At 41.4% G+C, this 16,009-nt stretch overlaps 1 protein-coding gene across 3 annotated transcripts in view; it reads left to right on the top strand.

Annotated features, from left to right (window-relative positions):
• KCNN2 (potassium calcium-activated channel subfamily N member 2) overlaps positions 1-15,707 on the top strand; it is a 464,601-nt gene extending 448,894 nt beyond the window's left edge. For 2 of the 3 annotated variants that reach the window (XM_078451764.2, XM_078451773.1), the window contains 3 exons: positions 5,817-5,944; positions 12,231-12,300; positions 15,092-15,707. In XM_078451764.2, the coding sequence (XP_078307890.1) occupies positions 5,817-5,944; positions 12,231-12,300; positions 15,092-15,379 (486 nt within the window). In that variant the 3' untranslated portion in view covers positions 15,380-15,707. The remainder of the gene's footprint in view (positions 1-5,816; positions 5,945-12,230; positions 12,301-15,091) is intronic. The other variant, XM_078451779.1, reaches the window with a different exon arrangement.
• The last annotated feature ends 302 nt before the right edge of the window (positions 15,708-16,009 follow it).

The following is a 16,009-nucleotide window of genomic DNA, read 5'->3' as shown; positions in this document are numbered from 1 at the left end:
ATAGTTACCAAGACGAAGCTTAAAAATACAAGGTCAAGGGTGCTCCTTACCGCTGGAGAAAACTACCACTATCCCCTGAAGCAGTGCGGCAGAAGAAATCCTTTTTTTCTCATGGTCAACAGAGGTAATGATGATAGACATTCTGAAATCTGAACATGACTGTAAAAAAAAAAAAAAAAAAAGCAGTGAGTGTTAAACGATTGATTATGCTTCTGAGAAGAAATGTAACTTTCCAAGCCTCCCATTGTGTTTCGTAACTGAACTGAACAGTTTCCATGAAAAATTATTCACTGTGCACAAGTTTTCAGAGGAACAATTTCACATAGAAATCGTTTCTCTGTTGGACAACATCAGCCACATGAAATACCATGTGTGAAAGTACAGCACATTATGCCTTGCACAGTCTATTAAGGGAGATTGTTCTATGCAATTCCAAAAGTTTAACATGCCACTCTACAATTCAAAAGTGGCCACGTACCCAGAATAATCTAATGATTTCAAAATGAAATCATTAGCCTAAGGACAATAACCTGTCACTGGGCTTTTAGTAAGATGGGACCAGCAACTTAATAGATTTGCAATTTATCACCCTTCCAGAGATACTATAGCATAGATACTGTGCTATATCTTTTGGAAATGTTATTACTCCTCAGTTGCATCTGAACCAAGAAGAAATCCTGGAGTTTGGCCCTCTGCACACTTTCATTTTGGAAGGAAACTTGAAAACAAGCAATTCTGAGAGCCCAGACGTAATTTTTAAAGTAGCTAGATGTACCACAAAGGATAATTATACATATTAATGTCCACTGTGGGTGTTTCCAATCCTGTTAAGAATTCTCAATAAGATCCATAATAAGAACACCATTATGCAGTTATATAATTTTTTGTCCTACGTATCTCTTAACAAGCGAACAGAAATTCTGGAGGATTGAGTCTCTGGAGCTTTTACATGGTGCTTGGAGACACAGCCCCGTGGGTGAGAAAGCAAAGTGACTGGATCGCTTGACCTTGCCCTGTTCCAAAGCTATAGCACTCACCCAGCCCCAGGTATCTGCTCTCAAGAGGGCCTGGGCGGCATGTGGTCCTAGTGTCCAGGTTTAGAAGTGTTGTCTGTGTTTGTCCCCGGCAGCCTGGAGGCATCGCCCACAGCCTGTGAAGCAACATTTTACCCATTTTACCACAGTTACAAGAACGAGAGGTGGAAAACTCTTGCTTTTTAAGTCAGAGGTTATGTCCCTTCTCTTAATCTGATAAGAATGGAAGCATTGCACCAAAATAAGTCTCTGAAGGGAGAGGCAAGGGGAAACTGGACCAAACAAACAAACAAAAAAATCAATTAAATAACAATCAGGAGAGTCAAAAGCAAAGGAAAACTATAAACAAAGTACTCTTTAAAACAGTGCTCTAATGTGTATCTGTATAGGTTTGAGCAAGGCAAAGTTTCAGTGAAAAGTCAGTCAGCTTTTAAGTGCTTTTGTGGTTTATCAAGTATTATTACACTTAAAAATATATTTTACCTTACGACCTCTGGCTTTAATATTTCATCATTACCTGTAAACGTCAGCGATAGAACATTTCATGACTTTTTTAACTGCAAAGGTGGTTTTAAGGCATCTGGGTAAGTACTGTTATCTTTAATAGTATTATTGCTTTTAGGGCTTTTGTTTTCTCAACATAACTGATTATTATTATGCCTTTCAAAATGTTTCTGATGAAAGATTTTAATTGCAATGGAGCATGAGTCAGGCAGAGCAAATGTTCATGTTTTCCTTTTTTTCCCTGGCTGTGGAGGAAGGGATGATGGGAGGGGAGAAGTTTCCTGCTAAGAAAGAACCTTCCCCTCACTCTCCTTGTTTCTTGACATTAGAAAAGTATTGCACAGAGTTGTTGGCTCATTAACTGGCACAAGAATCACTACAGCTACTAATTTTTGAGGGCTAGATCTGTGATCCCCCATAACAACCATCATGGGCTCTAGCATATGGTAGACACTTCATAAATTTGTTGAATTAGTAAATGGAAATTAGGGAAGACGTAGTTACATCTTACGTCTCTTCTGTAACCTGTATACCCTTCTTATCAAGAGGGTCCTTTGGTCGGGGCACACGGGTAGCTCAGTCGATTGGGCGTCTGACTTTGGCTCAGGTCATAATCTCACGATCTGTGAGTTCAAGCCCTGCCTCAGGCTCTGTGCTGACAGCTCAGAGCCTGGAGCCTATTTCAGATTCTGTGTCTCCCCCTCTCTCCCTGCCCCTCCCCTGCTCATGATGTCTCTCAAAAATAAATAAACATTAAAAATTTTTTTTTAAAAAGAAGGTCCTGTGGTCAATAAATATGTATCTGTGGCTCATGATTAGAATTTATGATGCAGGGTGCCTGGGGTGGCTCAGTTGGTTGAGTGATTGCCTTCAACTCAGGTTATGATCTCATGGTACATGGGTTCAAACTCTGCATCAGGTTCTGTGCTGACAGCTCAGAGCATGGGGCCTGCTTCAGATTCTGTGTCTCCCTCTGCCCTCCCCTGCTCATGCTCTCTCTCTCTCTCTCTCTCAAAAATAAATAATAAAAACACTAAAAAAAAAAGGAGTTCTTATGATACAATGTATACACTATGGTACCAAATACTTAGCGCCACCTATGTCCGAAGCCCTGAGCTAGGGAGACACAAAGGTTAGTGATATTCCCCTGTCCTCTGAGAGTCTTTAAATGCCCTTGAAGGGCAGGACAGAGCTCTAGGTTTACACTGTTAGATGTCACGGCAGCATTCTTAAGTACATAAGCAGAGGAAACTTTCCCTCCAAGTCAACTTTTCTTCTCCAGTTTCCCCTATAAGTTTTCTGTCATGGTCATTTAACAGTTCCCCATTGTTTGAGCTTGTGAAACACTGAAGTGCTTTCCACCCTGTCCCTTCCAACCCAAAGACAGACCAGAAAAACATATTCCAGACACATGTGACCAGTAAGCAGAGAGCACATATTTCTACTTTTGGACACATGTCTTGTGACCGCTACTTTGAAAAAGCAGCAGATGGGATGCTTCCAGAGTTTTCTTCCTGGGTTTCACCACCTATTAGAGAGTTAGAAAGGGAAATGTTTCAACATAAATGCCTGTGTTTCACAGTTTTTAAAAGCAGCTGTAGGGATTTCATTTTCAGACGAGGAATCATGTTCATTTTTAGCCTGTCAACTACAATGAGCATTTTGTGCATGTGAACCCTGCAACAAAGAACTTGGGGGTTTCACTCACCCCCATGAATTCAGAATGAGGTTCCCTACTCCCCTTCAGCCATTCCCCTGCCATCCCAAAGAGGAAAAACAATCATATAAAATACACCGATGACAAGCAATGAATCGCCTTGTTCAAGATTTAAGGACTTGGGTCATTTGGCGTTTGCTGTGTGTGGATGGGAATCCAAAGTGAAATCAATTGTTTTGTTCTCTTGCAAACATTACTATGTTCAACTGCTGTGTTATGGTCCCACCTGTTTTTACCAAGTTTTCTAGCTTCCTCCTCTGTGTCTTGAGCTGATAATATCAGGGAGGGGGGGCCACCCAGCCCCCTTACCTTCTTCCAGGTGGTAAAGCTGTTCAGAGAGCTGAGACCTCGCTTAAGTGGCCCTTCTGCTTTCTAGTGTGGAAGGACCCTATTCCAACCCCAGTCAGTGTTGGCCAGTAACTTCCCACCCCTCTCCCTTTAAAAGCAAGGTCCTCAGGGTACCTGGGGGGCTCAAGTCAGTTGAGTGCTCCAATCTTGATTTCAGCTCAGGTCATGATCTCACGGTTTGTGAGTATGAGCCCCGTGTTGGGCTCTGTACTGACAGTATAGAACCTGCTTGGGATTCCCTGTCTCTCTCTCTCTCTCTCAACAAACAAACAAACAAACAAACTTTCATTAGAAAAATAAATAAAAAATAAAAGCAATGTCCTCAACCCTTAGCCACTTATATAGCATCCTTACCTCTGAAAAGAACATGAGGACCAAATGGAAAAGCATTCCTTACCCCTGTAAAGAGAGAAATGTGTTTACGTGAGAATGAAGAGCAAAGAATTTAACTGGAACACCTTTGAACTTCACTGCGGATAGTGGTGCTGTTCCTCAGATGCTCTGCTGGTGCTCAGCACCTGACATTTCATTTTTCCACTGGTTTCAGAATGCATGCTCTCTGTGCAGGCTCTGATGAATATCCAGAGAAAGTGCATTATAGACCAAAGTCAGCGTTAAAAGCAGTTTTAGGAGAGCGTCATTTTCTTCAAATGGGTTCTAGCAATTTCCCTCAAAAAGAAACCTTTTCAGCAGCGTGAAAAAGATTCACCGTCAGCTACCAAACCTGATGCTTTCAGTGCTCAAAGTCAAAAAATACAGATACCTTCTTGGGATCATAGTTGTCATGTAATTTTAAGACTCTTCCTTATTGAAAATCTAAGGCCTGAAACAGACTTGAGTGATAATTCTCTCTACTCTTCTCATGTAGGGAAGAGAAAACTAAAGTCCTGCAAGGGTTAGCTCATCCCCTTGACTTCACTTGGTTAGTCCAAAGTCAAGAACTTAGAACCCTTTCTCAAGTCCAGTTCGTGGCTCTCTCTTCCCTACCACAGTGCCTTTCTTAAAAAGTGGTCTTCCTCCACCCAACCCCCCAGCAGCCTGCTCTTTGTGAAACAGCCTTTATCCATCACTCAAAAGAATTCAATGGATCAATTTCTTAGAGTAAGTTATTAACAACAAGCTTAAGGGGAAGCTCTGGGTCATCAGAACCTGTAGTGTGAGCAAGGAAGGATGAACTTGTCCGTGGCTGGGCCTTTATCAATGTCCAGAAATTGATGAAGAGCTAATCACAAAAGCAAGTGCTTGAATATTACTAGGAAGTATTCATACCTTCCATCAACCACAGTAGGTCTCAGCCGTGTCATTAGAACACTTGTATCATTTAGGTTTGTCCCATCCATTTGAAATGCAGTGTACTCAAATTAACCCACAAAATCATGACAACATAGACTGTCAGCTCATTAAAGCATGCTAACAGTTTGCTGAGTCACTCGGAAAGGGCAGAAGAATAGGTCTGCTTGGACACTGAGCAGTGGAAACATGCCCTTCCTGTAGTTCACAGCCAAAAATGCCAAGCAAGCTTGCAAAAGACAAGATTCACCTTGGCCTTCTGGCATTTTGCCTCTCTCCAGGGAAATGAAGAACATGGGGAAAACAAATGGAATACAAGGTGCAGAATTCAGCACCTCTTCCAACCTCCCCCTGACCCCGCCCTGCAATGTTGCCAGACAGGTTACAACCACCTCTTGCTTTTTAAAAGAACTGGTTAGATGAAAATGTTCCTGATGGGTAGAAGTTAGCCCAGAAAGAGATCGGTACCTCCCTAATATTTCAACCTAAATGTTGTGCCCAGACAGATAGAGGTACTTTTTAAAAGGCACAGATTCAACAAAAATACTCTTTTGAGAAATAGTAAACAGAGCTAGAACTTACCGTGATCTTTGGGATTAAGAATAGGACTCCTGGGGGGCGCCTGGGGGACTCAGTCGGTTAAGCATCCGACTTCAGCTCAGGTCATGATCTCACAGTCTGTGAGTTCAAGCCCCGCATCAGGCTCTGTGCTGACAGCTCAGAGCCTGGAGCTTGCTTCAGATTCTGTGTCTCCCTCTCTCTCTGCCCCTCCCCTGCTCATGCTCTGTCTCTCTCTGTCTCAAAAATAAATAAAAACTTAAAAAAAATATTAAAAAAAAAAAGAATAGGACCCCTGGCCATGTTTTAAAAGGATTCTGCTCTGGGAATTTATCAACTGCTTTGTTTGTTTGTTTTCTTAACAGGTGAAAAACGCAGCTGCCAATGTACTCAGGGAAACATGGCTAATTTACAAAAATACAAAGCTAGTAAAAAAGATAGATCATGCAAAAGTAAGAAAACATCAACGAAAATTCTTGCAAGCTATTCATCAGTAAGTACCATTTTTCATTCATTGTCATCCTGCTTTTTGTAACTCTGGGTCTTAATTTCCCATACTTAGTTATTCTTCTTTTGTGAGAGGGGGAAAAAAGAAAACACTGTCATGTGTGTTCCCAGAAGACATTATTTGGCAATTTAATAATTCCATAAATGAAATGCTGAGAAAATTGTCAGTTCTTTTTTGGACTCAAAATCATCCGTTATTGGGAGCAGAGTCATTTAATATATTAATTAAAATGTCTTCTCAGTTTCTCTCTTTAGAAACCTTATTTTCAGTTGCAATTGTATATCTTAATATAACTTATTTATTCGTATGGCTTGCCCTCAGATGTTTCGTTTGTATTGACTGCAAAATCTTGAAAAACATTTAATACTTTATGATCGCTCTGGGTTTTTTTTTAAACAGGCTGCCAGCATCTTTCTATGAAGGCAGTACCTACACTTGATTTCATACTTGAATTTTTAAACTAGTCTTTACTCAGGACGTAGGGGATTTTCTATTTGCTGTATGTTCCTTATAGATTTTATAGTGCCTTTTACAATGAGTCTGACCTTATGGAGGCCACCATTATTCAATATGCTTAAGTTCTTTCATGTTATTTTGTTTCTATGCTATACATAACTATCATAGACTTTGAAAAGACAAATGTCTATGTAGTAAGTATCAATAATGACTTGAAAGCCACCAGCTCTTTCTCCCCCAGGCTGGCAGCATCCTTACCGTAAGTACATTCATGTGGGCATCAGTCTCGAGGCTGTGCAGCCTTGCTCTTAACTCAGTGGCATTTCTGTATGGGGAAGAGCAGCTCAGTCACATGCATGGGTCAGAAATGTGGCTTTTCTCATGCAGCCTACCAGGGCAATCACAGAAAGGTGGGTAAACACTAGGTGTCTGGATTACACAGCAAGGTGGGTCTTCTCAGAGCTGCCTAGCACAGCAGACCAGAAAAGCTCTGAAGCTGGAGTTTTTATTTTGTATATTTAGGTAGTTCATAGGTACTGTATCACACTTCACATTCTATGGGAAACCACTAAGCATTCAAATGCTACCCTTTGACCTCTCCCTCTATGTTTTTTGAATCACTATCGCTGGAAATGTGGACTGCATCTAGAAATTGCTGCCTGCCTTAATGAGAATCAAATCCAGGCACCCTGAGATCTACAAGAGAGGGAGATTCTGCATGGATTCTGCATGCACTCAGAGCTATTCAGTCATGATCTTGCCACTACCAGCACCAAAGTGACATCATTTCACCTTTAGTTCTGTGACTTCACACCGGGCCCACAACTGTGCTTTCTGTCCCTTGTAAGGAAAGGCTAGAATCTTAAGGTAACACTCTTTCAAAGTGTGGGAAATTATAAAAGCGAAACACAGAGGAACACATAGATCTGGCTCACACAGGGAGCTGCTTTGCTGAAGCTCATGGCCACCTTTATAACCAAATACCCACCCTGTGGAGCCTCTACATCTTTATTCCTTCAAGTTTAGATCTCAGAGAGCGAGTCCCCTAAGGGATGCTGGGCCTTCACTTCTGAGGACAGGCCTCTCCCTCCGGGGTCACCAGACATAACCCTCCTGGCACAGAGGGCATTCCTACACACCCACAACCATAGCATATAGGAACCTAACATTCGTAGAAGAAGTATACACGGTATAATGTGTATATACTGGGAAAGCATTCTTTGTACTTTTAATGTTTTGCCACTAACCTATACCACTCAAGTATATTAAAACGAAAACTTACCTTTGTTAGTATGGGCAGGTGCAGTCAGTCTATGGGTCAAGCAGCCACATACCCCATGTCCTCCGGGATCGTATTTATAACCCTTTCTATCAGAATGATGTACCTATTAAATAGATAATGAAATGAAATTGGCCTTTGATGCCATTGGTGAGTTTTTACATCTAACAAAAACACTGGGAAAAAATGCTTTGGTAGTTCCTGTAGTAATTTTGTAGCCACATGTGAATGGTGGGCATTTATACATTTATATTTTTATTGTGAAATGCATTCATGCTGAAACCTCAGGGGACAGACAGCTTAGGGATGGTTGCTGTAAGTTTTTTTTCAAGTTTGCTCTAGGTTTGAAAATTTTTATAGTATGCTAGGAAAAAATATTTGGGGAAGCAAAGTTGACACATTGTCCCTAAGCAATTGTTAGATTGCTGGAAGGTGGCCTGACCCGATTTTAAGAGTTTCAAGGTACAGCTTATGTGGGTCTTCCCAATGCTGCTTCAGGATAGAGTAACAGAGGAAACCCCTCATGAATTCTTCTGCTTCTTTGGCATTTCTCAGTCTGTTTCTTCGGCAGCAACATGAACTTCTAAAGTAGATGAGCTCCAAGCAGCTCAAATGTTCTAAATTGTTTTTATGATATAGTCTTGGGGTTAGATTTCCTTTGAGGTGGGAGGGGTACTTTGTAAAAAAAATACAATTGGAAATTTATATGGGCTGGGTTTGGCTAGATGATTCTAATCGTACATAATCTCTCATTTTAAGTTAGTGATACGGGAAAGCACACAGGGCTCGATTCTTAAGGGCAAGGCTCCCATTGCCTCCCATTCAGACACAGTGAGACCATCAGCCTCGGTGAAATGGCATCGGGTGAAATCAGACCTTGCTGCTTGAGGGAGAAGTTACAAACTCATTTGATAGAGCTCTCTCCCTGGCCTCTCCCATCCTCCCATTTGACCTGAGAGCTTTTCCAGAGCTCTGTCTGGACTCTCCTCTTTTCCAAACTTCACAGCCTCTCTCCCTGACACGTGGCCTCCCTCGTCTCTGGTGGATGCCTGCTTCTCCAGGCTTGTGTCCTCTGTTTCACTAACGGATCTGTCTTTTTAGATCATCACTCAATGCCTTGAAGCATTCTGTTCCTAAATACCTTTGAATACTTTTTCTGGTATCAACTTTAACCTTAAAGCTCATCACTCTTCTATCTCAACCGTAGACTCAGCAGTTGACATGAACTTGTCTCAGAGCCGAGAAATTCAATACACATAATTTCTCTAACACTGAGTTTCGGATGACCCACCTGTCAGAAAACCAGGCTTCTAAGAAGCCCCAACTCGGAAGAGATGGACGCCGTCCAAAAAACACCACCAACATTATAATCATCCTACTATGTAGAACACTGTCCTTTTAACCCCATGACATTCATATTAGGTCAAAACGGTTCCTACAGTTTACTTGGACATCGTGTATCAAAGAGGCCGTGATGACTTCCTAGAGGGTCTTCCTTCTGAACCTCGTTCTGGAGGAAGCGCTGTATTTCAGGGGCGGGACAGAGGGGGGAGTCTCAGCAATGAAGGATGATACCATAAGCGAACCGTGTTTTTCTTTGATCACCATGCCAAGATCCTACAGAGCCTTAACAGGATCTCTCAGCTAATGAATCGAGCCCCCTGTGCACAACTGAACACCACACTGTGTTACTCTGTTCTGGAATATTTTACAGTTTTCTTTTCTTTTGTTTTGTCTTTTTATTTCAACAAAATGAAAATAGAGCTCGGAAGTAAGTTGTGTGAGCCGCTCCTCTCGACATTTGCAGAATTTTCTACCGGCTGCATGCATCCAAGCGGGTCCTTTATTTGTGAATTTCAGTAGTCTGATTGCTGCTATGGAAATGTGATCCAAAATCATGATACTTTCCTGTGATAAGTGAAGTTCACAAGGAAGAAGTCAACATACGTTCCTTATTCTTCTTTTTTTTGCGGGGGCGGGGTGGGGGGGGAGAAAGTAAAATACACATGCATGTTACCTTTTATTCTGGCAGCTGCAGCTTTAAGTAGGCTTTTTCTACCAGTTCTAGGGTACAGTCTCAGGAACAGCAAGGCAAGATGATTTAAGTTCAAGGAGCTTAAAGGGATTCTGATTCAATAGGGGGCTACCCTATGTCAGCTTTCCAGATTAGTGGAAAAAAAACAACTGGGCAAAATTCTACTGTCAGAAACATAATATATGGTAATTCAAGAGCAGAGTACCCACCTCAGCTAAGGGACACCCACTGGCCCTTTCACTGGGCTTGCCAACCTCAGGGCCTTGCCTGCACTCCCAAGTGGTTGGAGGCTTCTGATCTGGTTCCCCAGACTTGAGTCATTCATGTGCTAAGGGTCCCATTCCTTGAATTTGAAAATAAAGCTTGGTGTAAATCATTATCACAAAATGGCTAACACAACAAAAACAAAAATGAAACAAAAACAAAAAGCCGCTCCTGCTCCCAGCAAAGAGAGGGAGAGGTCGCATCCACCAACATTTGAAACACTGGCGTTGAATTCTAGCCACGGAACTGCTGCATGCAGGAAGCACTCAGCTGAAATCCTGCTCTCTTTTCAAAAAGGAGAGAAGAGCAGGTGTTGGGAGATAAAAACAGGAGAGGACCAGCCTGAGACATTTTTCTTGTAATAATCAAGAATTGGAAGAGGATAAAAGGGAGTAACTGTCTCTCCATCTGGTTTAGTATTTAATGTCTTCTGGTTTGAGTATCACATAGCCACCTCGAACACCTCTGTCGGTACAAATGCAGCACTTTAGAAATACCATCCTATCCTAACCCACTTCATTTCATACATTAAGAAACTGAAGGTCAAATAGGGCCAGGGAGAAGGGAGTCCACATCTGACACTGTTGTTCTCTCTAGTACATTTCTGCAGAATGACCTCACACATGTTCAAAGGGTTTTTTGTTTTTTGCAGGGGGGAGAGGGGTGGAAGGGGACTTGTTTTTAAAAGGTGTACATCAAGAATTGTAATCCTTGTGAGTACTTAGAGAAGCCTATCTCAACAACATGTTAGATTCGAATACCTGTTTGTAAATTCCTTTTATACTTACACCCAGTCCATCTCTATAATAGTGTACAAAAGAGCCAATTAACTTAGTTCCAAGCATTCTAATAGGGAAACACAGACTCGCAACGGCAAGTGATAACCTTAAGCTGTTTTACATTGTTAAATATCATGTTATAGGCAGGTGTCAGTTAAACCCATACTGGCAGAAGGAAATCTGTCTTCACTGTCAAGCAGACTTGGTGACATATTGCATAGCGTAGTTTCAAAACAAAATCACTGCGCACTACTGAACATTTGTTGTAAAAATCTCCCTGGCAGTAAAATCTTGCCCTGTGAATTTTTGATCCTTTTTTTTTGTAACTACCTTTCGTTGAAATTGGGAAATTATAAAGATTAATCTCTCCAACATCGACACTATACTCTGTAAATGACATGTCATTTACAGGTAATAAGGTTAGCATGGATTTTGTTTTTTGTTTTTTGTTTTTAAACTAAGTACCCAAGAGAAATGTGCTTCTCATTTGGAGCATGGCTCGGATTGTTGGCTTAAAGAACAAACAACCCCTTTTCTCCTGTTGGAAAATCTTAATTTCTTGGTAGGGAGTAAGCACCCAATAAATATGTTTTCAAAAATATTATAGTAAATAAAATAAGGACTAGTAAAAGTCATCCTTAAGAAAGATTTTTTTTTAACAGCAGTGTTTTGACTGTCAATCAGATATATGCACTGATATTTAAAAGCATCTAAAAGTAAGTTTACAACCAGAAACCCCATCTGTCAGACATTTTAATTGTCCGCTGACTTTTATCTACAAGAAAAAAATTAAGGGAAATTCTCCCAAGGAAATGGCCTGGCTTCCCTTCAAATTCGATGGCAGTTTAAGATAAAAGTCGAGCAAAACACAATGAAGAATAAGAGACTTATGTGTTTTGGGTTCTCTTGCTGCTGGTTGAATAAAAGTCTTATTTTTGCTACTAAGAATCTCACTTATCACTGTGTTTTCATCAGGTTCAAATACCTAACCCAATCCATCTCAAACTGAACAGGGCTATCCTGTGTATCTAGTCATGTAGGCATAGGAAGGTGCTCACTGCTCCAACATTGATGAAAGTCTAGTCGCTTTGCCTATTTCTTCCTATGTCTATTTGAAATGATACTGGGATTTTAAGGAATGTTTTGGCTTTTCTCATATGGTTAAGTCCTTATGAGCCTCTCTCCCGATTCAACTTTTAACTCCCTGGTAAATAGTTGTCCTAAGGACACCTCATCTCTTACTCTCCTCTCTCTCTCTCTCCTTTCCTTTTTGCGGTGTTGGGGAAGCATGCTTCTCATTGTTCCAGATACATAACCAGTTTGAACTTGACCCCCAAATGTTCAAGGCATTATCCATGCAGTTATTTGCTCTTGTCGATTTTATGCATGCTCTTTGGAAGGCGTTATGACAGCAGTAGACAGGAAGGAACCCTTCTGACTTGAGATTCTGTCTTTTAGATTAAGAAGTGTAAAAATGGAGCAGAGGAAACTGAATGACCAAGCCAACACCTTGGTGGACCTAGCAAAGGTAAGCATGGGGGTCTCAGCCTTCATGGTGAGGTGTGTTGGAATGAAGCCCTGCACGGTGACTGATAATCCACTGGGAGGAGGATACCCCAACTTTGTGTTGCACATCAAACCAACAATTAGCCCTAACATGATGGTCCACCTTAAAAGATTTCTCTTCACATGCTCTTTCCCTATATAAATTATTCAAACCCCATTCTAAAAGCCTTCCTACTTACAGTGACTTGAAAGTACCGTGGAAAATGTACATGGAATATGAGACAATAGCATTGGGTTTCATATTTGTCCTTCAGTCTCCTCCCTCTGAGAGGAGAACTGCATCCTGGGTTTGACCATGACCTTCAGGGCTCCATAGGACTCACTGATAAAATTATTGTTTTTTATTCACTTTTAAGCCAACTCAGAAGACTGTGAAATAGTTTTTTAAGAACATGGACATCATCTTTTAAAAAAAAAGGGAATCGGTTTTCATAATTTATGATTCTTTTTTCATTATTTAAAAAATCATACTACTTTTTAAAAGGACATTAATAGTTCCCAGATTCCTCTTTCACACTTATAAGATTTATCTGGTTGATTTTTGGTTGTCCCTTTCAAGTAAATTCCACTTTAAAAATATGAATATTTAGGGCTGTCTGGGTGGCTCAGTCATTTAAGCATCCGACCCTTGATTTCAGCTCAGGTCATGATCCGAAGGTTCATGGGATCAAGTCCTGCGTTGGGCTCCACACTAAGCATGGAGCCTGCTTAAGATGTTCTCTCACGTGTGTTCTCTTTCTCCCTCTGCCCCTCCCCCACTCACACTCTGTCTTTCTCAAAATAAACATTTAAACAAATATTTTTAATTTGTTTTAATGTTTTATTTATTTTTCAGAAAGGGAGAGACAGCAAATGAGCAGGGGAGGGGCAGAGAGAGGGAGACACAGAATCTGAAGCAGGCTCCAGGCTCTCTCTCCAGGCTCTGTCAGCACAGAGCCCGATGCGGGGCTTGAACCCACAAACCATGAGATCATGCCCTGAGATGAAGTCAGACACTTAACTGACTGAGCCACTCAGGCTCCCCTAAACAGATATATTTTTTTTAAATATGAGTATTTGTCATCAGTGACCTTCCATTTTCCTGAGCTAGGTCCAAAAGAGGTATTATAGCATATATGGAAGTTTTTAGCCTTTTAACACAAATGCTTTTTAAAACTTTTTTTTTAACATTTATTTCTGAGAAACAGAGAGAGAGCATGAGCAGGGGAGGGGCAGAGAGGCAGAGAGAGAGAGAGAGACAGACAGACAGACAGACAGAATCTGAAGCAGGCTCCAGGCTCTGAGCTGTCAGCACAGAGCCCGATGCGGGGCTCGAACTCACAAACCGTGAGATCATGACCTGAGCCAAAGTCGGACGCTTAACCGACCAAGCCACCCAGGCGCCCCTTAACAACGAGTGCTTTTAAAGGGGCCTCTCTCAATACATTTTGTTGTTTGTTCGATAAATCAGCTATGTTCTTTATAAAGCTTCCAATATCATCTATGAAAATCACACCTCTTTGTCCTAGTCTCATAAAATAACACAAGTAAATCATATTCATTTTCATGTATATCAATAACATACTATATAAACATGTAAATGTTGAATATTTGATGCTTTTTAAAAAAATGTTTCTTTACTTTTGAGAGCGAGAGACACACACACACAGAGCATGAGAAGGAGAGGGGCAGAGAGAGGAAACACAGAACTCAAAGCAGGCTCTAGGCTCTGAGCTGTCAGCACAGAGCCCGACACGGGGCTCAAACTCATGAACTGTGAGATCATGGCTTGAGCCAAAGTCGGATGTTTAACCGAATAAGCCACCCAGGTGCACCTGAATATTTGATGTCTTATGAATAGAAGATAGTGACATCCTCAACAACTTACCTGTAGGACAGCATACATATATCATACATTTAAGGTGGGTAGCACATATGAGACTGAAAGATGTTCTCGATTAATATTTACAAACGTGGCTCTCCCGTAGACACACCTTGAACAAAGATGGGGCAGACTCTTACATCACTGTAAGGTCAAATGATAAAACAGACCACTTGGAAATAATATAAGATATAACATTTTACTAGATGTATAATATGATAAATATATACTGCATAATGTCATCTCAGGAATATATCTATGAGGCAAGACACTATTTCTTTCAAAGTATTTCTTTAGTGCTGTGCTTACTAATACGGCTCTAGGGCTGCCATGCCATAGAGGTTCAGTATTTTCTGAATGAATGGATGTTGTTCACATAGCCTCCAGACTATATAGTAAAAAATAAAGCTAATGCGCTCTGTCTCCGTGGCCAAACTCAAATGAGGTGCCTGTATCATGAACAGTAACTCCCTTATTCAGTTGGTTCATTTATCACCATTAAGAGGTTGTGAAGCAGCTAAGAGCACATTTTGTTATTTTTTTTTTTAATTTATTTTGAGAGTGAGAGAGAGAAAGCAAGCACAAACGGGGTGGGGGGGGGGAGGGGGGAGAGAATGTGAGAGAGAGAGAGAGAGGGAGGGTATCCTAGGCAGGCTCCTCGATGGCAGCACGGAGCCCAAACTTGGGCTCCATTCCATGAACCGTGAGATCATGATCAGACCCAAAATCAAGAGTGGGACGCTTAACCAGATGAGCCACCCAGGCGGCCCTCTAGAGGGAAACCAGACAGCTTCAACAAAGGGTTGAAGAGAGCGGACAGCTCGCTTCCTGGGCAAGTGTCGTGAAACCTTGAGTTCCTGGTTGCTCTACCCGTGTCCGCCCTGTTTTGCAGACCCAGAACATCATGTATGACATGATTTCCGACCTAAATGAGCGGAGCGAAGACTTTGAGAAGAGGATTGTTACCGTGGAAACGAAACTGGAGACTTTGATTGGCAGCATCCACGCCCTCCCTGGGCTCATCAGCCAGACCATCAGGCAGCAGCAGAGAGATGTCCTGGAGGCTCAGATGGAGAACTACGACAAGCATGTCACCTACAACGCCGAGCGGTCCCGATCCTCGTCCAGGAGACGGCGGTCCTCCTCCACAGCGCCACCAACTTCATCAGAGAGTAGCTAGAAGAGAATCAGTTAACCACAAACTAAGACTTTTTGCCATCATATGGTCAATATTTTAGCTTTTATTGTAAAGCCCCTATGGTTCTAATCAGCGTTATCCGGGTTCTGATGTCAGAATCCTGGGAACCTGACACTAAGTTTTAGGCCAAAATGAGTGAAAACTCTTTTTTCTTTTCCTTTCAGATGCACAAGGAATGCACCTATTATCGCTCTATAGATTGTTCCTCCTGTAATTTCACTAACTTTTTATTCATGCACTTCAAACTTTACTACTACATTATATGATATATAATAAAAAAAAAAAAGTTAATTTCTGCACATACCTGTTTGGTCACTTGACATTTCTAAAGGTTCACTTCCCACATTATTTGCAAGCTAAAATGACTGGTTATTGTCTGATACGTGTTGATACCTTTGATCACCCAATGTCTGGCCGGTCGGAAGACGATTTGCCATCACTCTGTAACCTATTCGCTAACATTTTCCCCATTATGAAACATTATAGTCACATTTCATTTGATACAGCCAGCTTATTACTCTTTTTGAGTTTACAGTGTCTCATTTTTTTTTTAAGTTTATGTATTTTGAGAGAGACAGAGAGGATGCAAGTGGGGGAGGGGCAGAGAGAGGG

This window comes from Panthera onca, chromosome A1, assembly GCF_046562875.1.
Source record: "Panthera onca isolate mPanOnc1 chromosome A1, mPanOnc1 haplotype 2, whole genome shotgun sequence".
Taxonomy (NCBI): Eukaryota; Metazoa; Chordata; class Mammalia; order Carnivora; family Felidae; genus Panthera; species Panthera onca.
The sequence above is the reverse complement of the archived record's forward strand: the minus strand, read 5'-3'. Positions and strand labels throughout refer to the sequence as shown.